This window comes from Heptranchias perlo, chromosome 5 (genome assembly GCF_035084215.1).
Source record: "Heptranchias perlo isolate sHepPer1 chromosome 5, sHepPer1.hap1, whole genome shotgun sequence".
NCBI lineage: Eukaryota > Metazoa > Chordata > Chondrichthyes > Hexanchiformes > Hexanchidae > Heptranchias > Heptranchias perlo.
Window position 1 is genome coordinate 24,282,633 of NC_090329.1, and position 26,306 is coordinate 24,308,938.

A 26,306-nucleotide genomic window follows, 5' to 3' on the forward strand; every position below is an offset into this window, starting at 1 on the left:
CTGGGTACCGCATTTTAGGAAGGATGTGAAGACCTTAAAGAGGGCGTAGAGGAGATTTACTAGAATGGTTCCAGGGATGAGGGACTTCAGTTACGTGGATAGACTGGAGAAGCTGGGGTTGTTCTTCCTCGGGCAGAGAAGGTTAAGAGGAGATTTGATAGAAGTGTTCAAAATCATGAAGGGTTTAGATAAAGTAAATAAAGAGAAACTGTTCCCGTTGGCGGAAGGGTCGAGAACCAGAGGACACAGATTTAAGGTGATTGGCAAAAGATCTAAAGGTGACATGAGGGAAAAGCTTTATTATGCAATGATTAGTTATGATCTGGAATGCGCTGTCTGAAAGAGTGGTGGAAGCATATTCAATCCTGGCTTTCAAAAGGAATTGGATAAATACTTGAAGGGAAAAAATTTGCAAGGCTGGCTTGAAATGGGGCTAACTGGATTGCTGTTGCAAAGAGCTGGCATGGGCTCGATGGGCCAAATGGCCTCCTGTGCTGTAACCATTTTATGATTCTATGAATTGTTAATTTTAAATCTGAGATTGATAGATTTTTGTTAACCAAAGGTGTTAAGGGATATGGGGCTACGGCGGGTATATGGAGTTAGGTCACAGATCAGCCATGATTTCATTGAATGGCGGAACAGGCTTGAGGAGCTAAATGGTCTACTCCTGTTCCTATGTCTCTGTATAAGTCCTGACAGTTTTGAGGTCTAAGCTGCAAGAGACCAAAAGAATGTAGAGTTCAGCCTTGGGGTGCAGCTGAACAGGAGTTTTTGTCCTATAATTAATACTTGTGTGAAGTGAGTAAGAGGAGTTTTGATTCCTGAGAATATGGGGCTAGTGGGAGTTCAGGCTAACACTACGTACAGTTTTAAGTTAGACATATGGGATGGCAGTGCAAGAAACCCTTGTGATGTGTGTGGAGTGTGATAACTGGGCCATCATGGCCCCTCTCTTGACCGCTCCACCACTTCATTGTTGTCAGAGTGCTTGCCCAACATCCAAGCTTGGATGAGCTACAATTTCCTTCAGTTAAACACTGGGAAGACTGAAGCCATCATCTTCTGCCCCCACCACAAATTCCGTTCCCTCACCACCGATTCCATCCCCCTCCCTGGTCACTGACTCGGGCTGAACCAGACTGTTCGCAACCTTGGCAACCTATTCAAGCCTGAGCTGAGTTTCCAACCCCATATCCTCTTGGCATTAAGATGGCCTACTTCCACCTCCGTAACATTGCTTTCCTCAATCCATCTGCTGCTGAAACCCTCAATCATGCCTTTGTCACCTCCAGACATGGCTTTTCCAATGCTGTCATGACCGGCCTCCCATCGTCCATCCTCTGAAAACCTCAGCTCACCTGATCAGGGCTTGAATTAATACTGGACTTCTGTATTTAACAGTAGGTCCAGTGGCATCTGACAGAGGTATTTAAAATAATGAAAGGACTAGACTGTGTTCATATTGACAGATTATTTCAATTAGAGCGATTAGGGAGGATCAGAGGTCCTGCGTATAAATTAGGGCAACTGGGTTAGATGTCGGGGTTCTTCTTTTCCCAGAATATAGTGGATTGATGGAATGTGTTGCTGGCTCATGCAGGTTTTTGTATATCTTCAAAAGAGAGCTGGACCAGTTTTTGGCTGGTGCAGAAATCACAGCATACAAAAGACAGGTGAAATACTGCATAATATAAAACCTGGTCAATGTGGTCTCCTGCTCTAGTTTTGATCGCCTAAGGGGGTCAAAAATTTTCCAAATTTCTTTCGCTTTGAATTGGCCTTGGTTTTTTTTTAAAAAGTGGTATTCTGCCTCTCCCAGCAGATTACATGGCTGACATCCGAGTGTTGGCTTCCTGGGTTTACATTGATAAGACTGGCTCCCTTATTCTGGTTGTAAAATCTTAGACCCAGATTGTTGTAAACTTGAGGGGCTGGCATTCAGACCTCGCTGTCCCACAGTCAGCATACAGAAGCACTAAATGTAAAAACACTTACCTAATATGTACAGTGGATCAAAAGCTTTTGCCAGCTACAGTGCTGTTGTCTAATGGTTCTGCAGCCTTCATAGGAGATACTATGTGGAGGAGATCCACGTTCTAAGAATGAGTTACTGAATAAATATTAACCTTGTCTCTGTTTTGTGATATTTAATAAATAGCACAAAGATCAACAACTAAAGTTGAAGTTTGTTTTTGTGACCTTTGACCATTTGTCTCCCTTACAATCTTGAATATTTTTCCATCAGATTTCATGTCTGCCAACTTTTAAAGGAAATGCTAATGGCCAAACTATTTTATAGTAGTTATCTAGGAGCCTTGAAATTAACTTTATGATTATGTTTACTAGTGCATTTTTTTTAACATCACAGCAAGAATAATTAGTAGTTGTTCCCATAAGAAATCCTCATGTTAAAAGAGGCTTGATCTCTGAGTGACATTTACATAACCTTTTTTCTGGAAACTTTGTGTTATCAGAAAGACCACCTGTTTTAAATAAACAAATCAACCTAAGCCAAAAGTTATAGGTTTTATGCAGATTGATTTATGGTCCCAATTATTTTAAAAATAGAAACCTGATCTCTGCTCAGGAATTGAATTAGCCCCCTATCTGCTTGTTCCAGACTGGAAAAGTATACCAGGGCCAAGTTACAGAATTACTGCTGAAAGACTGCAAAACAAATACAACCTCAAAGGGACATACACCTACACTCAATGTGTGTTCCTGGACTTATAAAAGGCCTGCTCTGACTTACTGCAAGCAGCACCATGGGGATTTGTTTGTAAAATAGTACATCAGTATGCACAGATATCAATCGCACTTACCCAGATGCATAATTTTTTTTTAAAAAGCAGAAATAATCAGTTATTTAATGCTGGTTTCTTCTGACCTTGGTCAGAATAGACAAGCACTTTACAAGTTGCGAAGTTCCCAAACCAAACAATGTGAATGACCTGAGCTTGTGTGTCCACTTAATAACAACTTTAACTCGAGAGTTAGTTGCCTTAAAATTCTGCTTCACCTGAGCAGAATTATAAATTGTGCATTACACGGTGTAAAACACCTGTCTTTATAAACCGTGCATAATGTGTCTTGCAGTAAGGAAAAAGCACAAGAGATCGGCCAGTAATATATTAAAACATTGTGTTCAGTGTGCATTTCCTCTCTGTCATGCTTCCTGTGACACTTATACAGATTTCTGTCACATTTTCACTCAATTGGCTCAAATTTTGTATTTGTAAAATAACAATTAATTAGAACTCAGACTACGGAATTAATGAAAAACTACCATCAAAAGAAGGCAGAAACTGAAAACTGAACCAATCAAATCATTCACAAAAGATGTTTGAAAGTCTTTTCATTACCATTTTTATTTTCTTGCTACCTAAAATATTTTGTGCTTCAAAATTCTAGAATTTGGGATGGAGATAACGGATGCACCAACCATAATTTTTCAAAAATCTTTGTAAAGAAGAACTATGGTAAAGCACTGAAGGGTGGCAAATGTTCAAAAGAGGGGAACAGGATAAGATGGGAAATTATAGGCCAAGTAGTCTTACTTTGATTGTGGATAAACGTGTGAATCCATATGAGGTGAGATTAATGAACACTTGGAAAGGTAATGGACAGTCAGCATGGATTTGTAAAGGATAAGCTATTCTTGACTAATTTAATTGACTTCATAGTAGTGTGATACAGCACAGAAGGAGGCCATTCGGCCCATTGTGCTTGTGCCGGCTCTTTGGTACAGCTATCCAATTAGTCCCAGCCCTCTGCTCTTTCCCTATAGCCCTGTAATTGTTTTCCCTTCAAGTATTTATCCACTTGTCATGCTGTAATTACACTTCCTACCTGTGGTGGCACTGCAGCTGCTCGGTTTTGTGTCTCCCAGCTCCACGGCCTGTACTGCAAAGAAATTCCAATGCTCCAGCCAGCTCCACTTCTTTTTCCAAATTGCCATAAGTTTTGCTATTAAACTATAACTCTATTTAATATGTCTGGTATCCTCGCTCCAATGGGGAAACCCATTATACTATTTGTAGTACTGGACTTTATAATGGAGATTGAATTTCATCTGCTCACCCTAGTCCAAATATCCCTGCTGTCTAACCCTACTTCACACTTCGTATGGACTCCCCGTGTGTAACAACTAATTATCGTAGTCAGCAACCATGCTGGTGCAAACAGGCAATGCTTGAAAAAAATCATGTAAATGGTCATGAAACATTTATATTATTAAAAGATTAAAACCCAGCAAAAATATAAAATACTAGCCGATGATATTGCACATAGGGATTCAAAATCAAGTCTAAGGGTGAAGTGGGATTAGAGGGCTGGGGATAATTGGACCAGGGTGTACGGATGTAATTCAGTCCCTATTTTAAATTTGTGCATTGTATCCTTATTTTTCTATTTCCATGACAAATTCCTGTTTCCACATTTAAAATGCAAACAATCTATGTAAACTTGTCATGCTGTATTTACACCTTCCCACCAGTGATGGCGTTGCATTGTCTCCACTGAGGAGAGGATGTAATTATTGTATGATCAGTTTACACAGAAAACTTCCATTATACCTGTAGACATGTCAACTTTTTCCATCACAAATTACTAAGAAGTGTGTGAAGATGTATGGGTTTTTAATATGAAGTACATATATAGAAAAGGTATATCCCTATCCTGGATACTAAACTAGGAGGTACAGTGAATTGTGGAGAGGAGAGCAGAAAATTGCAAATAAACATTGATTAAGTGAGTGGGCAGAATAATGGCAGTTACAGTTTGGATGTAAGGATGGGAGTACAGTCTAAATGGGGAAATACTGCAGCAGGGGTAGGTGAACAATGGGATTTGGGGTCCAAGTTCATAGATTATTGAAAGCTAGTTTACGGTTGCCAAAAGCGATCAAATAGGCTAATGGGATGCTGGGTTTCATTACAAGAGATTTAGTATATAAAAGCTAGGAAATGCTACTGCAATTTTGCAGGGCGCTGGTCAGAGATCATTCGAGATATTGTGTTCAATTTGGACACCCCCACCTTAGGAAGGATATACTTGCCTTGGAGAGAGTCCACAATGATTCATCAGGATAATACCTGAGATGAAGGCACTGAGTAATGATGAGAGATTGAGTGAGATTTGGGTAATATTCCTTGGAGATGAAGAGATTAAGGGGTAATTTTATTGAGGTTTTGAAACAACAAAGGGAAATTGATATGGTAGATAGGGAACGACTCTTCCCTGTAGCAGGGGAATGGTATACATGAGGATATAGTTATAGAATTCAAGAAAAGTTGGTTAAAAGTGATTTCAGCAAAAACTTCAAACAAGGGTTGTGGAAATATGGATGATGCACACCGTCCCAGAAGGTATCAATGCAAAAGGTCAATTGAGGTCTTTAGAAGAGAGATAAATTCTTACCCGAGAAGGAAGGGTATTAAGGCATTATGGAGAAGAGGCAAGGAATCTGGGATTAAAGAGATAGAGCTGCCATGGCTAACTAAAATGGCAGAGCAGGCTTGAGCAGGCTTGCTGAACTGAACACCTCCTCCAGTTCCTATATTCTGTTGATATGTTTATAAGTTTAAAGTATAGTGAAGCATGGATCAATGTTTAGAAATATTATTTGTGTGAAAGGTCATAACTTTGTACTGATCACTGTAATATTTGGAGACTTTGGGGGCGAAATTGTTTTGCTATAACCAATCAAAAGCAAATAGGCAGTCCGCTCTACACTCAGCCCAATTTTCTTTTTCACTTCAAGGGAAAAGAAAACGGAGCAGGGTATAAAACTGATTTTGCTATTGCCTGTTTTGCGCTACTGCCCAGGAACAATTTTACCTCCTTTTATTTCTGTTGGCCTGTGTACATTTCTGGAAAATTAGTAGAATAAAAATAGAGCAAGTGAGAGAGAGAATGAAAGTGATAAAGAAGTAATGGAGTACCTTTCAGAAGGGATATAGCAAAATGGAAGAGAATCAAAACTCTTTTTAAACCATTGGTACAGTGATTACGGTGAGATGGTTTGACAAATATATTCGGGGATTTTTAGATCCTGTCTGTCTCTTGCACATTTCCTAACTGTCACACTTTTAAGTGTTGCAGGAAAAGTTCTGTGTCACTCTTAAGAAGCATAAACAACAAAGACAGGAATTTTAAATGTACAGAGAAACACACCTGGAACAGACTTTGAATTGACTTAGCAAACAAAGTTGCGGCTCTGACTACCTGTACCATGCATAATAATTAAGCTCTGAACTCACCGTATAGCCTTAAAGGGATGCAGCGTCACATTAGCAGCAGAATAATATGCTGTGTATTACATGGTATAACGTTCCTATCCTTATGAAACAATATATAAGCCAACTCCATGTGAGCTGTGTTCTGAGCGATCACTAGAAATTTGCTAATAACAATACATCAGTCCACTACATCCTATTGTAGATGAAAAACTATACTAAAATACTGTGCGGCCCTCAGCTGGAGTATTAAACTGACCGGCACCATACAATGTGCAAAGCTTTTTGACTAAATGACAATTAAACTCTGATCGACCTGAAATTGTTTACTTAACAGCAGCTTTAAAGGGAAACCATTCCACCTTACCAGCGGAATTATATAATCTGTATTACATGGTATAATACTTCATTATCTCACTTACTGCGAGCAATCCCACTATTACTTAAATCTAATGGGACAGATATCACACTTTGTTACAGATGCAAAACAGTCTTAAAATACTGGGTGTATCTGAGCTGCTGGCTGAAACTGAGAGTGTTTCAATCTGCGACGTTCCTCTCACCCTGCTGTAATATTTGATTTTTCTGCAATTCAAGGGTGATTTTAGAAATAACAGTTGAAAGTTCAGATTGCTTGCAGTTGTGAAGTAAAAATACTGCTGTGCAAGTTGCATTTTACAAGTGTTCTCTCAGGAGCTAAACAGTACACTCTTTCTTATAAATATACAGCAAAGCTTGATCAGTTTATAGCTGCCATCTGAACTCTGCAATTAGATTACTATCTTAAAATCACTCCCATGTGTGTATAAATATGTGTATGTATGTTTTTTTTAAAAAAGGTACTGATAACTGAGTAAAAACCTCCTTATAAAAGTTTTGCTTTGTTTTGGAGCCAATATCAGCTATCATTGCTCAGGGCAACTGTAAGAACACACTGAGGTTGTAATGTACTGAAATACACATTGAAGGATTAAAAACAATGGCAACATTAGTATAAGTTTATGGATAAACAGTTTGAAGTTTATTACCGGGTAATTCTGCAGGCATTGTATTTTGTATGTAAATATACCTACACATTAACACATTCATTTTTACCAAGTGTCCAAGGAAGAAGCCGACGTGGCTCTATATTGCTGGAAAATGTTCTGTTATATAGATAAACGAGTAAAAGGAATGTAGGCGATGAGAATGTCAATATTGGCAAATGGAATATATTTCCCACTGTATTTACCTCTGGTCAAGATAAAGCAGCCCTGTGGACTAAATTGTGCCAAAACGTAGAATGAAGTTTGCTGTACTCTGTTCCAACAATATACCTTGGCCCTACGCTCAGAAGAGCACCCTATTGTACCAGTGACATTCACAACCATCTGGTTGGATTTGAACCCAAGCACCAGGGACGAAAGGGTCATGTTTTAACTCAGTCCTGGCTTCCAGGTCGTCTTAACATCTTTTAGTAATTTTCTTAGTCTTGAATTTAAGTCTCTTGTTTATTGTAATTTCTGTTTCGTACCACTTTGTTTTAAAGCAACACTGCTGTTACCTTTCTAACTTTTTATGGTAACTCATGGCAGCCAGTAGCATTCGCCAATTTAATTTCATGATCCCTACCATACGTGAAAGGTCTCAGAATAGCTGATAGAGAAAGGAGTGCATAGAAATATTCATTTGTTTTAAACTCCTGACCTAAAAGGAGTTAACTTTTGGGAATGATCCTAGCGTGTAAGAGGGATATTAAAGTACTTTATATTTTCACAGGTTATGATTTTAAGAGCCTTGTAATGAAAAACATGTTTTTCCTTTGCTACAAGCAACAAAGCAAATCCTATATTTGCAGGGTTGGGAAGTTAGTGCACATTGAAGTGAATTATCAGATGTACTGTAGTATGTTGCTGTTCCTATCAGATTTAGATTTGTCGATATTTAAAATAAACAAGGGACTTTGCAATCTTGCTAACATTTAGTTGGTGAATATTTAGTGGGAATTAGATACTTACAAATCTTGATATTAAAACATGACATCCTTTCCTTTGATTTTCCCATGGACAGTAATTTAACTTCAGTTCAATTTTCTAATTTGTTTATCTGGCAGTAAATTGCTGCATTTACCTGATCACACTACGTCCAACATCATCTTATGCTGCTGCCATAAGATGAATAAAGCAGCACTGCTGCTTCTCGCCATGAGGTACTCAATCTACCTCTTAGCTGCTTGATTCAGACTGTTAGTTTGAATTGAAATTGTGCAAAAACCAGTTTAATTAGAATTTTCTTTCAAGCAAAAAGTGATATTTGGGTGAAGAGTAGATTCTAAAATATAAACAGTGCTGATAGAGAGAGGCCTCCATCATTCCCTTGGTTTTGTTCATTGGCCTGTACAGGCCTTCTGCAGCTGCTTGGGAAGGTATAGCAGCTGGGGGAAGTCATGAACCACCACTTTATAAGCTCAAGTTAATAGTTATTTTTGTGATGCTCTGATATGGCATTCACTCGCAGAACTTGACTGCTAAGCAGTGTCCACAGCACCAGGGCTGGTTAGATTGCAGCACTGCTTCAAGAAGTGCTTCTGTGATTATAAATGCAGCAATGGTGCAGCCATTTTCCTGATGGAGCCCACCCTGGTAGGACTGTCTTCCACTGAGTAGAATAGGTAATTGAGATGGAATTATGAGGCTACAGTTCTCTCTCATCTTGTTAATACTTCAGTCTGCTGTTCCTCTCTCATCTTGTTAATACTTCAGTCTGCTGTTCCTCTCTCATCTTGTTAATACTTCAGTCTGCTGTTCCTCTCTCATCTTGTTAATACTTTGGTCGGACGTTCCTCTCTCACCTTGTTAATACTTTGGTCGGACGTTCCTCTCTCACCTTGTTAATACTTTGGTCGGATGTGTCTCTCTCATCTTGTTAATACTTTGGTCGGATGCTTCTTTTTCTCTTCCTCCCCCCATCTCTGTGTTTAAAACCAGATTTTATTGGTAGAAAATGTAAATATTTATACCTACTGACAGCAGTGTAAAATACCTTGGTGGTAAATTGAGCTTGCTATTACTGACAATGCTCCTTTATTGGAGGGAACAGCTACAACATTGTAAAAAGCTGCTTTTAAAATCAGCCCAACATATTGCTTGTGATTTATTTTATCTCAGCTATGGTTTCACTTAACTCTTGGCTTAAAATAGTGTATAGAATTTTTCCTGGGAAATTCCAAAACTGACTTTCTCAATCACAGCAGTATATTTGGTGAGGGTACTGTCATTATTTGGCCAGTAACTTTATAGCAATCCTAGCTCTGGAACACTAGTATGAACCTGTAATTACCTGCATCCTTCCATCAGTCATTCGCTGCCCTGTTGCTCATTCTGTGTATCGTTCTGGTCTCTATTATATCATGTACTAAATTCCAGGTTTGTATCGGCATTTTCAGATGTGTTTCCATTTCCTTATTTATTGGCATTGTCAATGCACAGCACAGTTCAAAAATGTACTTCAATATTTTTTTTGATGTGGAGATGCCGGTGATGGACTGGGGTTGACAATTGTAAACAATTTTACAACACCAAGTTATAGTCCAACAATTTTATTTTAAAATCCACAAGCTTTCGGAGGCTTCCTCCTTCCTCAGGTGAATGTGGAATGTGGAAATGTCATTTCCACATTCACCTGAGGAAGGAAGAAGCCTCCAAAAGCTTGTGGATTTTAAAATAAAATTGTTGGACTATAACTTGGTGTTGTAAAATTGTTTACAATATTTTTTTTATAATAGAACTGTTGGAATATTGGGTCGAGCTGCAGTATAAGCCATGACCTTTCCTGTCCCACTGCGCCCAGATTATAACTAATGCTTTTTGCATGTCACGTATGTGGCCATCAGGTTTCAGTTTTCACAGAAAAACAAACGGAATTTTAGAATGTGATCCCAAACCAGTTTTTAAAAAAAATCCTGGAATCCAATGTAATAAAAAATAATTTATTTAGTCACCTTGGAGCAATGGCTTTGGTTATGGGCATTTGTTCAGGTCTGTTTTTGAGTTTATTTTTTTGAAGTTTTTTTGAATCAGAGAATGGTTACAACACAGGAGGCCATTTGGCCCATCGAGCCCAGGCTGACTCTTTGTAAGAGCAATCCAGTTAGTTCCATTCTCCCGCTCTTTCCCTGTAGCCCTGCAAATTTTTTCCCTTCAAGTATTTATCCACTTCCTTTTTGAAAACCACGATTGAATCTGCTTCCACCACCATTTCAGGCACCCCATTCCAGATCATAACTACTTGCTGCGTTAAAAAAGTTTTTTCTCGTCGCCTTTTGTTCTTTTGCCAATCACTTTAAATCTGTGTCCTCTGGTTCTTGACCCTTCTGCCAATGGGAACAGTTTCTCTTTATTTACTTTATCTAAACCCTTCATGATTTTGAACACTTCTATCAAATCACCTCTCAACCTTCTTTGCTCTTTTGTAGTTTGTACCTATGAAGAGGAATTTGTGCTTTCTACTATCAGCCTGACCTATAAAAGATCACTTAACTACTCTAGTTTCACATGGACTCCTGGTTTGGTTTTTAGATGTACTGTTTTCGAAATAGTGCCTTTCCTTTGTGAAAAATGTTAACACCCATTGTCTGGATTTCAATATTCTTTGTTTTTAATTGCAGGATTACAGGAATATGTGGAAGCTGTTTCATTCCAACATTTTATTAGGACTAGAAGCCTGATCAGCCTTGAAGAGATTAATGGGCATTTAGTTTTTACTCCAAAAAAAGAACAAGCGCAGAATTCTGAGGTGAGATTTCTTTTCTCCATTTGAAACTGCCTGAGAATATTCATTTACATATTTATTATCAGCTGGATCATTTGAAGGTAAGTGGGGGGAAAAACTAGGCTGCTCCTGATTGCTATCCAGTGATCTATGCTGGAAAGCACAATTGTGTGGACATAGGTTTCCTGAAAAATCACTTTTTTAAGTTTTAAAAATTTTAACTTGAGGATATGAAATGGAGCGGAGCAATATGTTCCAGGAAATTGGGGCCCGGTGAAACCTCACAATGAAGGATAGAAAGCAGAGAGGGAGGGAAGACTGTTTAATGTCCACCTGAACCACAGGTAGACATTAAAAATCCCAAGGCACTATTCAAAGAGGAGGGGAGACTCCTGATCTCCTGCTTCATAGTCTTCCCTCCACCAGTGCCACATGGACATTCGACTCATTACTAGGAACATAGGAACAGGAGTAGGCCATTCAGCCCCTCGTACCTGCTCCGCCATTTGATAAGATCATGGCTGATCTGTGATCTAACTCCATATACCTGCCTTTGGCCCATATCCCTTAATACCTTTGGTTGCCAAAAAGCTATCTATCTCCGATTTAAATTTAACAATTGAGCTAGTGTCAATTGCCGTTTGCGGAAGAGAGTTCCAAACTTCTACAACCCTTTGTGTGTAGAAATGTTCTAGGACCTCACTTTGCATAATAGCTGCTGCCTTTGCCCATGTAACGATCACTGCGCTGAAAGTAATTCAATGTACATGAAACGCCTTGAGATGTTTGAAAGACATTAAGACGCTATGCAAATTAGTCTTTTTTTTTTAACCCAAACATAACCAAAGATATGATGTGAAACATCCTCCTACTCTCAGCTTTCTATCCTTTGTTGCAGAGTTTCTAAAAATAATTAATTTTTTTTCATTAGCTAGCAGACCCCAGGCCAGTTATTCCCATCTCTCTCCAGATCTGCTGGAGTGACAAATGTATTGGTGAATGTAATGTGTAGTTTACCACATGCTGCTCGAAAAGTTAGCAGATAGGCCCAGGACCAAAACGGTCTTTGCAAGGTGCAGACATGCTACTACTCTCATTATTAACTAGACAAAAAGAACTGATTGATTTAAGGAATACCCCCAGCTGTTGAATTAGGAAATCCTTTATTTCCAAGTACAAAGAAGAGGATCGCTGCTTTGTCGAGATGAATTCAGGCCCAAACCATGTTGCACATCACTTCATCATGTGGCCTTTACATGGTCAAATCCTTTCTCAGTTGAACTGTTCTGACCTTTTTTAGTTCAAGCATTTTTTCATATAAGCATTTTGATCCAGTATTGGTTACTCTGATTATCCAAGTCCAAGATCAATCCTACTTTAGGATATGGAGTGGGAATCCCATGAGTTAATTCAAGGTTCTAAAGTTTTTTTTTAAAGTATGGTATTGTGTCATTGAATGCACCCCCCCACCCCATTTGCTTTCTTAATGGTTAACATTTTGTGAATATTCTGCAGAGTGTAGTGATTACTGCAGTTTAATTTTACAACAAATCCATTCATCTTGTTAGAGACAGTATCCAGATATGTCCCTTTTATCTGTAGCTCAACAATCTTGTATTGTTCTGAGGTTTTTGTCTTCAGTCCTCCTTTCCCTACCCCACACCAATTGAGCAAGGATAATGTATTTTCTGTTGATTAGAATTATAGAATCATTACAGCACAGAAGGAGGCCATTCGGCCCATTGAGCCTGTGCCGGCTCTGTGTAAGAGCAATCCAGTTAGTCCAATTCCCCGGTCTTTCCCCGTAGCCCTGCAAATTTTTTCCCTTCAAATATTTATCCAGTTCCTTTTTGAAAGCCGCAATTGAATCTGCATCCACCACCCGCTTAGGCAGTGCATTCCAGATCGTAACTACTCGTTGCGTAAAAAAGTTTTTCCTCAAATCACCTTTGGTTCTTTCGCTAATCGCCTTAAATCTGTGTCCTCTGGTTCTCGACCCTTCTGCCAATGGGAACAGTTTCTCTTTATTTACTCTATCTAAACCCGTCATGATTTTGAACACTTCTATCAAATCTCCTCTCAACCTTTTCTGCTCTAAGGAGAACAACCCCAGCTTCTCCAGTCTATCCACGTAACTGAAGTCCCTCATCCCTGGAACCATTCTAGTAAATCTTTTCTGCACTGTCTCGAAGGCCTTCACATCCTTTCTAAAGTAAGGTGCCCAGAATTGGACACAATACTCCAGTTATGGCCGAACCAGTGTTTTATGAAGGTTCAACATAACTTCCTTGCTTTTATACTCTATGCCTCTATTTATAAAGCCCAGGTTCCTGTATGCTTTATTACCTGCTTTCTCAACCTGTCCTGCTACCTTCAAAGATTTGTGCACTTATATCCCCAGGTCTCTCTGTTCCTGCACCCCCTTTAGAATTGTACCATTTAGTTTCTATTGCCTCGCCTTGTTCTCCCTGCCAAAATATCACTTTGCACTTCCCTGCGTTATTTCATCTGCCATGTGTCTGCCCATTCCACCAGCCTGTCTGTGTTCTTCTGAAGTCTATTAGTATCCTCCTCACTGTTTACTACACTTCCAAGTTTTGTCATCTGCAAATTTTGAAATTGTGCCCTGTACACCCAAGTCCAAGTCATTAATATATATCAAAAAAAGCAGCGGTCCTAGTACCGATCCCTGTGGAACACCGCTGTATACCTTCCTCCAGTCCGAAAGACAACTGTTCACCACTACTTTCTGTTTCCTGTCACTTAGCCAATTTCATATTCATGCTGCCACTGCCCCTTTTATTCCATGGGCTTCAGTTTTGCTGACAAACCTATTATGTGGCACTTTAACAAACGCCTTTTGGAAGTCCATATACACAACATCAATTGCATTGCCCTCATCAACCCTCTTACCTCATCAAAAAATTCAATCAAGTTAGTTAAACACGATTTGCCTTTAACAAACCCATGCTGGCTTTTCTTTATTAATCTACACTTCCTTCAGCAACCTAGGATGCGTCCCATCCGGACCGGGTGATTTATCTACTTTAAGCATAGCCAGCCTTTCTAGTACCTCCTCTTTATCAATGTTCACCCCATGCAGTATCTCAACTACCTCCCCTTTTACTGTAACTTTGGCAGTATCATCTTCCTTTTTAAAGACAGATGCAAAGTACTCAATTAGTATCTCAGCCATGCCCTCTGCCTCCATGCGTAGATCTCCTTTTTGGTCCTTAATTGGCCCCACCCCTCCTCTTAATACCTGTTTACTATTTATATGCCTATAAAAGACTTTTGAATTCCCTTTCAGTATTAGCCGCCAGTCTATTCACATACTCTCTCTCATATTCAGCCTGGTTCTCACTTGTATTATCAACCTGATATCTGTCATACGCCCCCTTTTTCTGCTTCATCTTACTCTCTATCTCTTTTGTCATCCAGAGAACTCTGGCTTTGGTTGCCCTACCTTTCCCCCTCGTGGGAATATGCCTAGACTGTACCCGAACCATCTCCTCTTTAAAGGTCGCCCATTGTTCGATTACAGTTTTGCCTGCCAATCTTTGATTCCAATTTACCCGGGCCAGATCCGTTCTCAGCCCACTGAAATTGGCCCTCCTCCAATTAAGTATTTTTACTCTAGATTGTTCCTTGTCCTTTTCCATAACTAATTTAAACCTTATGATGCTGTGATCACTGTTCTCTCACTGACACTTGCTCCACGACCCATCTCATTCCTCAGAATCAGATCCAGCAATGCCTCCTTCTTTGGGCCGGAAACGTACTGATCAAGAAAGTTCTCCTGAACACACTTCAGAAATTCCTCCCCCTTTTTGTCCTTTACACTACTACTATTCCAGTCTAGATATGGAATGCGCTGCCTGAAAGGGTGGTGGATGCATATTCAATCATGGCTTTCAAAAAGGAATTGGATAAATATTTGAAGAGAAAAGATTTGCAGGGATATGGGGAAAGAGCGGGGGAATGGGACTAACTGGATTGCTCTTACAAAGAGCTGGCGCAATGGGCTGAATGGCCGCCATCTGTGCTGTAACGATTCTATATTAGGATGGTTGAAGTCCCCTTTTATCACTACTTTATAGTTCTTGCAACTCTGTGTAATTTCCCTGCAAATTTGCTCCTCTCTATCCTTCCCACTAGTTGGTGGCCTATAGAATACGCCAAGTAGTATAATGGCACTTCTATAATTTCTTAACTCTAACCAAATAGATTCTGTCCTTGACTCCTCTAGGACATCCTCTCTCTCTAGCATTGTAATATTCTCCTTAATCAATACTGCCATCCCCCCTCTTTTTTTTCCTTCCTATCTTTCCTGAATACCTTGTATCCAGGAATATTTAGTATCCAATTCTGCCCTTTTTTGAGCCAGGTCTCCGTTATCGACACTGCATCATATTCCCATGTGGCTATTTGCACCTGCAGCTCACCAGCCTTATTTATCATGCTTTGTGTGTTTACACACATGCACTCTAAACCTATCTTCGACTTTCTTGTATTCTCTCCTAGTCTGATCCTGCTCAATACAGTACTATTTCTTACTCTAGTGCTATCTGTCTCTCCCAATCCTTTGTGCACCTTGTTTCTCCTTTCTAATGCTACATCCTGGTGCCCACCCCCCCTGCAAAATTAGTTTTAATCCCCCCCCACCACCGCCACCACAGCACTAGCGAACCTCCCCGCAAGGATATTGGTCCTAGCTCTGTTGAGGTGCAACCCGTCCGTCTTGAACAGGTCCCTTCTGCCCCGGAACTGGTCCGATGCCTCAAGAATCTGAACCCCTCCCTCCTGCACCATGTCGCTAGCCACTCATTAACCTGACTTATCTTCCTATTTCTGTACTCACTAGCACGTGGCACTGGGAGTAATCCAGAGATTACTACCTTTTGAGGTCCTGCTTTTTAACTTCCTCCCTAGTTCCTGAAACTCTAGCTTTAGGACCTCGTCCTTTTCCTTTCCTATTGGTGCTCACATGGACCACGACTTCTGGCTGTTCCCCCATCCCCCCGCAGAATGTTCTGCACCCTTTGCATGATGTCCTTTACCCTGGCACCAGGGAGGCAACACACCATGAGGGACTCACGTCGACGGTCACAGAAATGCCTGTCTGTCCCCCTGACTGTCGAATTCCCTATGACTACTGTATTTCTACACTTCACTGTGCCCCTCTGTGGCAGTTCTTTGCCCCATGATGCCATGCTCAAGACTGCACTCCTGCGAGGTGTCGCCACCCTCACTGGTAGTCAGTGCTGAATACTGGTTTGAGAGTGGCATACACCCAGAAGATTCCTGCACTGCCTGCCTCTTGCTAGTCTTTTGGAGGCCACCCACTTGCTATCCTGAACTCTCTGTGGCTGCGGGGTGACCACCTCCTGGAACATACAATCCAGGAAACCTTCAACCTCCCTTATGCTCTGCAGTGACTCCAGCTGCTCCTTAAGCTCAGAAACCCTCAGCTTGAGCTCGAGCAACTGGAGGCATTTCCTGCACATGTGGTCCTCCAGGACACGTGAAGCTCCTGAAGTTCCCACATGGCACAGGAATTGCAGGCAATGGGTCTCAGCTGCCCGTCCATTATATTTAGAAACCTTTTTTTTCTAAACTCCCTTTAGATACTCATACTATTAATTTACTTACTGTTTACTTACCTGGATTAACCTACCCTTTTATTCCAGGTCTCTCAGTTCTTTCTCTCTGTTCACTGTCCTTCCCCCTCTACATCTAATTCCCCCTCTCACCAAATTCTCAAGTTCCCACTCTGTTTGCAATCCACTCCGTTTGCTTTAGCTCATTATTTTGATTCTGAGACTCTGCCAGTCGTCTTACTATTCATATTTCCCATGTGATCAAAATATGCTTGTTGCCAAGAAATTAAAATGAGATAGCAAGATGTAATTGTTGTGAAATGGCTATTGTCAGTGTTTTGTAGTGAATTTGGCAGTGATGACGAATACATAAAGAATATCCAATTTTGGTGCTGATGTCTCCCAATGCCCCTTTATTTTCAATTGAAAATTAAAATGAAAGTACAAAGAAATCTCAGACCCCACTAACGTGAGATCATTGTAGAGCAGTGTTCTCCAATGCATTAGCCACATGTGGCTAATTGGGAATCCAGATGTGCCTAATAGCATTTTTGATTAGTAAATAAAAAATGAGGAATAGACACTGTCGTTGGGGATGTGATCTAAATATTTATATTTAGATGTGGGATTACTTTTAGGTGTTATTAGGCACCAACACAAAGTACTACTTCACAATGAGAATCCAATAACCAAAAGGATCAAGCACTCAAGATTTTAGTTACTACATACTTCTTCAAAATTAATAAATAACCTTTTCCTAGTTGTTAACTGCTTAAAATTCCTTCTTTGGCAACAGGTGAGACTTAATCTAATGTGTATTTTTCCACTCTTCATCCTAGTTTTTATTTTTTATGCAGGATTCAGCTTTATCTGATTCACAGGATGAGAAACAAAAACAAGAGCTTCTCTGTCTGCAGGTGACTCCCACAGACTACCTCTTGGGGATCGCAGATTTGACTGGTGAATTGATGCGCATGTGTATCACCAGTGTAGGGAATGGGGATATTGAAACACCCTTTGAGGTGAGCCAGTTTCTACGTGCTATCTATGATGGGTTTACTTACATTGGCAACACTGGACCATATGAAGTTTCCAAGAAGCTTTACACATTGAAACAAAGTCTAGGAAAGGTGGAAGATGCCTGTTACACATTGACTGTGAGGGGCTCTGAAATTCCAAAACACATGCTTGCTGACGTGCTTAGCACAAAAACATCCATGATTGAACAAGAGGAAGGCATGTAGTTAATCAGACATCAAGGGAAAAGGTTTTGGTCTGTTGATGTACACAAGTTAGTTATTTGTTAGCTTAATTGTGAGAGTACACTAATTTAAGTTCTGTTTAGTTGCACATTACATGCAACCAGGAGATTCATCGTCATTAGGTGCATTTGTATTTTCTCAATGTATTTAGTTGTAACTTATGCATAAGGTTGGTGGAGACTTTTTTTTTCCTAGACCTACAAATATAGTCAAACATTTCAACCATAATTTTAAACTACTCTCAAATACTGCTCATGTTCAAAATATGAGTAAAAATGTTTTCAGTAATTTTTCTTGTATCCATACCTCCAAGAATCCGGCAGAACAATACTGCTGCTTCTTTATAGGGAGGCCTGTAAAGTTTCATTTATTACCTGATTTTATCAAATTGGTGATGCCTCACCACCTCAGACTGGCTATCTTATCAGATGGGTATATTTCACATTCCACAGCCCTTTATTTTGGGGATTGGGGGTAGGGTTTACAAATTGAAGTTTCCATCTCACTATGAAAGGCTTGTCTTTGCTGAAAGAAGTTCCATAGTTTGTGTATCAAAACTAATTGGATTGTGTCAAAGTACACAAAACAGAACAAATTTTATTGTATGCTGTTTTCGCATTATATATCCTAATTAAAATTTTAATAATTGATCAATGTTTGTTTGGGTCCAATCTGTGGTTAATACAGCTACATTCTTTAGACCAGTGGGCTGTATAAGCACCTTTTATGAGATGAAACTACAGGATCTAATGTGGTTGTATGTGTCGATTTGACTTGCATCTTTGTGTATGAAGGCTGGTTTGAATTCATGCGAAGCTTTTAATGTAAATACAGAACAATTTAATTTAGAATATCATTGCAAAAAATTGTTTTTCATTTTTTGTGTACTTGTTTCTCCAAAAATAAAATACCATTGAAATCCTAAAATAGCAGTAATGTGTGAGTGATTTGATTGCACCAACTATCTAAATCAAAAGCAGATAAGACCCAGTTAATTAATATTGCAAAGCTTATAAGAAATTAAACAGTTAACGTGTTGAATTTGTTTAAAACTATAAGAATAAGGACAATTAATAGAGGACAATACAAATCATGCTTCAGTCTTCCTCAATTTGAGACAATTTTGTTAAATTAAACAACTGCATCCAAGAGGACCAAGTAGTACAGAAAATACTTTGCTTCAGTGGTTGCATACTTCATACAAGTGATTTCACAAAGTAAAATCTCCACTTAGGCTAGGCCACTGAGTTCCTTTGTGAGTTAGCTACTCGCTCAGGGGGCCTACCCACCACATCCAACGCAAGAAGGGGCCAACTGCAGGAACCTCCTTGAGCAAAGCTGTTGAATGTTGTCAGAACCCAGATTCTCTTCTCCCCCCACTCCTTAGCACAACTACATTGAATGTGTAGCCCTTTTGACAAAAGGAGGTGGAGTAGGCTGTTGAACTTTGAGAAATGCTTGGCGCTTGCAACCAATGTCTAGGTGAAGAGAAACAATGTGCCAGTTATGTACAATTCAAAAGTTCCTTCTTGTTTCCAAGCAGTTGTACCACTCTTCCAGGAGATTTGTTATTCGCAAGGCAAGAAGATTTATTACGCTGCCATATTGAAGAAGAGATGCTGCAGTGTTGAGAGGAGTGAATTATGTTCCTAGTTTTTCATAATTGGAGAGGGGACGGGGTGGTCTGACAGCCAAACATTGAACAAGTTCCAAAAGAAGGAAAATAATAAGATGGCCATCTACCTTATACAGGCAGTGTGGTCTGAGGGTCTGGCTGGCAGCCAGCAACTTAACAGACACATATTTCCACATAGCCATCTCAGAATCTCACACAAAGTACTGTACTTTCAGGTAACGAGCAGATGCTACCAGCATATGCAGAGATGCTGGGGGTCAAATGAAACACACATGGTTTTACTGCAAGCAAGATTTGATTGCATATTTTTTAAAAAGTAACATCAGTTTTACTGTAGGTGTTACTTCAACTTCACAGAGTCATTGGGTAGTGTTCCCAATGTGTCATGCAGCAGCTGTAAGCAGAGTGAAAATGTCCTTTCAACATTAGCAATTGACATGGGGAGCCAGACATACCTTTGCCAGTGCAGAGACTTAGTGACTTTCTGCCTGTGCATCTGACCCAAGGTAGCTATTAAAATCCTCTGAACAACAGGAAGACCAGCAAGTTTCGGGCCGACCAAAGGGTGAGGGCCACGTTGGGCAAGCCTTTCCCCCCTTTTTCTTTGGAGATTTGTACATCGTGTCCCTGCGGACACGGTCCATTTTTGATCTCCAGATAAAGTGGAAGATGGCTCGGGTGACTGTTGCGGCGCAGGAGCGAGGTATGGGCCAGACCTGCGCCACGTACAGCAACACCGAGAGCACCTCGCACCTGATGACCAGGTTCTTGCCCACGATCGAGAGGGATCATCGATCCCACAGTCCCAGTTTCTGCTTAACCTTGGCAATACGCTCCTCCCAGTTTTTGGTGCATGCCCCGGCCCCCCCGAACCAGATCCCCAGCACCTTCAGGTAATCTGACCTGACGGTGAAGGGGTCAAGGATCGGTCGGTCCAGTTCCCAAAGAACGTGGCCTCGCTCTTGCTACAATTTACCCTGGCCCCCGAGGCCAGTTCGAACTGGTCGCAGATGCTCATCAATCTGCGGACCGACAGCTGATCCGAGCAAAAGACAGCGACGTCGTCCATGTACAGGGAGGCCTTGACCTGAGTGCCTCTGCTGCCTGGGATTGTCACCCCTCTTATGCCCGCATCCCTCCTGATGGACTCGGCAAAGGGTTCGATGCAACACACGAACAAGACGGAGGAGAGTGGACAGCCCTGCCTGACTCCAGATTTGATCGGAAAGCTTCCTGATTCCCACCCGTTGATTGAAACTGCGCTACTGATGTTTGTGTAGAGCAGTAGGATCCAATTGCGGATTCCCTCCCCAAACCCCATTTTGGAGAGCACGTCCATCATGTACATGTGGGATATTCTGTCAAAGGCCTTCTCCTGGTCCAGGCTGATCAGGCAGGTGTTCACCCCCCTGTCCTGTATGTAATGATAGGGTAAATAGAGAGAAACCATTTCCGCTGGTTGGGGAGTCTAGAAATTAGAACCAGGACTTTCAGGAGTGAAGTTAGGAAACACTTCTACATGCAAAGGGTGGTGGAAGTTTGGAACTCTCTTCCACATACGGCAGATGATGCTAGCTCAATTGTTAATTTTAAATCTGAGATTGATAGATTTTTGTTAACCAAAGGTATTAAGATATATGGAGTTAGGTCACAGATCAGCCATGATCTCATTGAATGGTGGAACAGGCTTGAGAGGTTCAATGGCCTATTCCTGTTCCTAGGTCTCCCCTTAACCATCTCTGCTCTAAAGGAGAATATTCCCAATTTCTCCAATCTCTCTACATTACGGAAGTCCCTCATCCCTGGTATCATCCTGATAAACCTACTCTAAACCCTCTCCAAGGCTTTGACATTCTTCCTAAAGTGTGGTGCCCAGAATTGGACACAATAATCCAGCTGAGGCCTAACCAGTGATTTGTAAAGGTTTAGCATAACTTCCTTGCTTTTGTACTCAATGCCCCTATTTACAAAGCCAAGTATTCCATACGCTTTTTTAACCGCCTTATCAACTTGCCCTGCCACCTTTAAAGATTTGTGAATATGCACCCCCAGGTCCCTCTGCTCTTGCATCCTCCTCAAAATAGTACCATTTAGATTATACTGCCTCTCCATGTTGTTCCTTCCAAAGTGCATCACTTCACACTTATCTGCTAAATTGCATCTGCCATGTGTCTGCCCATTTTACCAGTCAGTCTATGTCCTCCTAAAGTCTGCTACTATCCTCCTCTCTATTTACTACATTGCCAGGTTTTGTATTATCCGCAAACTCTGAAATTGTACTCCATATACCCAAGTCCAGGTCATTTATATATAACAAGAAAAGCAATGGTCTTAATACCGATCCCTGAGGGACCCCACTGCATACTTCTCTCCAGTCACCACCACTATCTGCCTCCCATCCCTTAGCCAGTTATGTACCCAAGAACATTAAAAATATTATTGCATTATTACTACATTATCAAATGGTTTCAATACTCATGCATTTTTTTGCCCTTCAATGTCACCACTGACTACTAGCACTGTAACCATGGGAACACTTTGAATTTAGGCCCATCATCCTCCATAGTCTTGTCAACATGATGACCAAATCACAGCAGACAAGCGTGTAGTACTACAAGTTAAGTTTTCGGTTGCTTCATTTCTTCAAATATTTATCGCCTCTGCACCTTGCGCAGATGGCAGCCCTGACTTTGGTAGCAGTGTTGTAAAGTAAACATGGCAGTGATGCTGCTGCCGGAGGTGCTGGCTGTGCACTCAGCCTACCCATAATGGTCAATGTGCTTTTCTGATCGCTGTCCTGGATGGACCTTCCTCAGCCTTGTGACTGTGAATGAAGTTAGAAGTTGAAGCGTGTGTTTGTTGTTTGCCCATCACTGCTTGGCACTGTAGCATCCATCCTATGACATAAAGGGCCATTTGTTACTTGTAGCCTCAGGGTTTTACAGAACTTTTTTTATTGAAGATGTTCTGTCATAAAAAGAGGGTACAAAATAAGCACTAAAAGTAAAATCAATTGTATAACTAGGATACTGTTCCTAGAGCTTCTGACTCCATATCCTGTCCATCACCAAGACCACCTGCTTCCACCTCTAACAACGCTCATCTCTGCCCCTGCCTCAGCTCATCTGCAGCTGAAACCCTCATCCATGCCTTTGTTATCTCTAGACTTGACTATTCCAAGTCTCCTGTTCAGACTCCCATCTTCCACCCTCCATAAACTTGCTCATCCAAAACTCTGGCCTCTTGTCCGTCCTCCAGTTCCTTCACTCCATCATAGACGGCCGTGCCTTCAGCTGCCAAGGCCCTAAGCTCTGGAATTCCCTCCCTAAACTTCTCCGCCTTTCCACCTCTCCTCCATTAAGACGCTCCTTAAAACCTACCTCTTTGACCAAGCTTTTGGTCACCTAACATCTCCTTTGTGGCTCGGTGTCAAATTTTGTTTGATAACATTCCTGAGAAGCGTCTTGGGGCGTTTTACTATGTTAAAGGCGCTATATAAATGCAAGTTATTGTTGTTGTTACATGATATTTAAATGGACATAACTGAAAAATTTTCCCATTCACCATTTATTAAGTCAGGCCCACTCATTGTTCAGACACCGTATAACGTTGGCAACAGTATGGTAACAGTCCTGTTTTTACTTGCCAAGAGCTAAATCTAGTCTTTATTGTCTGACAAAATACAAAGCCTGGTATTGTAAAGCTCCATGTAGCACCCCTGAAGATGCTCTCTAGAGCCAACAGGGTAAAATTTCTCACTTTAGCAATTATTGCACTAGCTGTAAACTTTAGCTTGAATGGTGATGTTTTACCCTTTAGCAGCAGTAACATATAAGCAAGCCCTTATTAAATCATTAGTTAATGTTAAATTGGTACCTTGGAGTTACATTTAATTACACTGGGAAATGTCAGTTTATTCTCTTGCAAGTTTTAATAATGGTTATTCACCTTTCCCAGCAGATTAAATAAGTTAAGTGGAGTCTCCAAACATTTACCTTAGTCTGTTAGGAGGAGTGGGTTCAGTAACTTTTTGATTATTTCTCATTCTATGCTTTGTGACGCTTTTATCTCCTTCCATATAAACCTTTTGGTATTTTTGTTTAATTCCTGTTATTCAGAAATTCCGCTCCCAGCTCACTAAATGGGAATTAATAGAAGAAAGTGGACACAGAGATCAGAGCCTGATTCATGCGCTCCTGATCTTCCAGTTATTAATTTTAATGAAAACTAGGAGCACAGTGATTCAGGGGATGCTGACCTCAATGCCTGATTGTCCAATCGACCCACCCGTCAAGTGAGACTCCATGCCAGGAGTGGAGTCACCAAACATTTACCCGATAACATGCAGTGGGCTGAGTGACCTTTTGACTTTTTCTCATTCTATATTTTGTGACATTTATATCTCCTTCTTCCATATAAACCTTTCAGTATTTTGGTTTAATTCCTGTTCTGCAGTAGGAAGGAAATAAGTTTTCAGCATCTTAAGATTTCACTAGTGAAAGTCTGAGATTGGTGATGTGATGGGAAGCCTGAGTCACAAAAGTTTTATGTCCTAACTACAGATTTTCCTGACCCGGATGCCAATGAGGTGAATCTCACGACCCTGAGCTCCTACAGGCCTCGGCCCAACATGCAGCTGTTCAAAAGGAAATGGATTTACTGGTTCACAAACATGTCATGGACACAAGCGACAGATGTTGTCCAAATGTTCTGTGAGTGCCCTCTTGTGTTAGGTTTTCACTAAACTTCTTTTAATATAATAAATAAAAGTAATCCTGTCAAAGAAGAGATTCTCATTTGCTTACATTAATTGAAGCCGTCACCTTTTTAGGCTTTTATGCTAGGTATTTTCTCAGGTTCAGTGTCTATAACCACTTTGTAAGCAGATTTTGTGACTCCTACGGTCTGGAGTGTACCGTATCCCTCCCAACATCTAGGTAAATAATATCAAGATGGGGAACCCTTACTCTATATGCCAGCTACTGGAATGTATTGTGTGCCGCCAAGCGATTCCTCTCTCTTCAAATAGCAGACTGAATATACACGCTCTTAGACTGAGACTCGGGATCTAAACCAACAGAATAAAGAATGTTATGAAATATGCAGATCTGAAGGGTGAAGTGGAAGGCTGGGTAAGGTATGTAAGGGTTTCTGGGCACTACTCAGACTCTTTAAGCATGCTGGAATTGTGAGAAGGGAACAGAGATTTGTGCTAAAGAAGGTAGGACATGCTCCATAAACAGGATGTGCTGTGGATTGGCATCAATTTAACAGTTAGGTCATAAACTAATGCCCACACATGACAAACTGTTACGTACCCATTCAGAGAGAGCCTGAGAATAGGTTAAAATCTCTGAAGAATGTTATCCATCTGATGATGACTTCAGCTTCAAAGAAGGCTGGATCTTAAAGTTCAGGCATTGTTAGTGGGTGGAATGACACCAGAGGATTATCACCTGGAACCTAGCCTTCCCATAAAGCATCTCACCAGCACTCATTCACATCCTACTCTTTTAAAATCCCCAGAAAATACCAGCAAGAGCCATAAACAGTCTATAATAGCATTAAGATTCTTAGTCTGAAGGCAGCTCTGCTCTTATCTGAAAATACCCAGGTTTGCCTGCCCTCTCCCCGTTATGGGGCAGCTGCAAACTCCTGGAACACCTGACACATCATTGGTATGTCCTCCACAGGGGTCAGTGTGTGACACGTCAACAAGTTTCACATCTCATGCTGTTACATTTTCTGTTGACTCTAAATCTGCATGGAATGCAAAAGCAAGATAATGTGGAACTTGTACAAGAGCTTGGCTAGGATGCAGTTGGAGTGTTGAGTACAGTTTTGGGCACCACATTATGGGAAGGATGTAAACAATGAAAAAGGTGAAGTTAGATTCACTATGACTATTTCCTCTGGTTGTGGGGTCGGTGACGAGGGGTCATACGAACATACGAATTAAGAGCAGGAGTAGGCCATTCGGCCCCTCGAGCCCGCTCTACCATTTGATAAGACCAAGGCTGATCTGATTGTGACCTCAACCCTACTTTCCCGTCTACCTACTATAACCTTTGACTCCCTTGTTAATCAGGAATCAATCTAATTCAGCCTTTAAAATATTCAATGACCCTGCCTCCACCGCTCTCTGGGGAAGGGAGTTCCACAGACTCGCGACCCTCTGAGAGAAAAAATTTCTCCTTATCTCCATCTTAAATGGGAGACCCCTTATTTTTAAACTGTGGCCCCTAGTTCCATTCTCTCCCACAAGGGGAAACAGCCTCACTGCATCTACCCCTTCTAGTCCCCTCAGGATCTTATATGTTTCAATAAGATCACCTGTCATTCTTCTAAACTCCAGTGTATACAGGCCCAACTTGTCCAACCTTTCCTCATAAAGTAACCCCCTCATCCCAGGAATCAGTCGAGTGAACCTTCTCTGAACCACCTCCAAAGCAATAGTCTAGATGTGGTCTCACCAATGCCCTGTACAACTGTAGCAAAACATCTCGACTTTTATATTCCATTCCCCTTGCAATAAATGACAGCATCCCATTTGCCTTCCTAATCACTTGCTGTACCTGCATACTAACTTTTTGTGATTCGTGTACTAGGACACCCAGATCCCTCTGTACCGCAGAATTCTGCAATCTCTCCCCACTTAAATAATATACTGCTTTTCTATTCCTCCTGCCAAAGTGGACAAGTTCACATTTTCCCACATTATACTCCATCTGCCAAATTTTTGCCCACTCACTTTACCGATCTATATCCCTTTGCAGACTTCTTATGTCCTCTTCACAACTTACTTACCTTTGTGTCATCA

The 26,306-nt window shown here is 40.8% G+C and overlaps 1 protein-coding gene across 4 annotated transcripts in view; it reads left to right on the top strand.

Annotated features, from left to right (window-relative positions):
• Positions 1-24,272, top strand: part of tsnax (translin-associated factor X) — an 81,103-nt gene extending 56,831 nt beyond the window's left edge. For 3 of the 4 annotated variants that reach the window (XM_067984144.1, XM_067984142.1, XM_067984141.1), the window contains exons 5-6: positions 10,885-11,012; positions 17,446-18,777. In XM_067984144.1, coding sequence (XP_067840245.1) covers positions 10,885-11,012; positions 17,446-17,832 — 515 coding nt within the window. In that variant the 3' untranslated portion in view covers positions 17,833-18,777. Of the gene's footprint in view, positions 1-10,884; positions 11,013-17,445; positions 18,778-24,048 lie in introns of those variants that run through there. The other variant, XM_067984143.1, reaches the window with a different exon arrangement.
• The last annotated feature ends 2,034 nt before the right edge of the window (positions 24,273-26,306 follow it).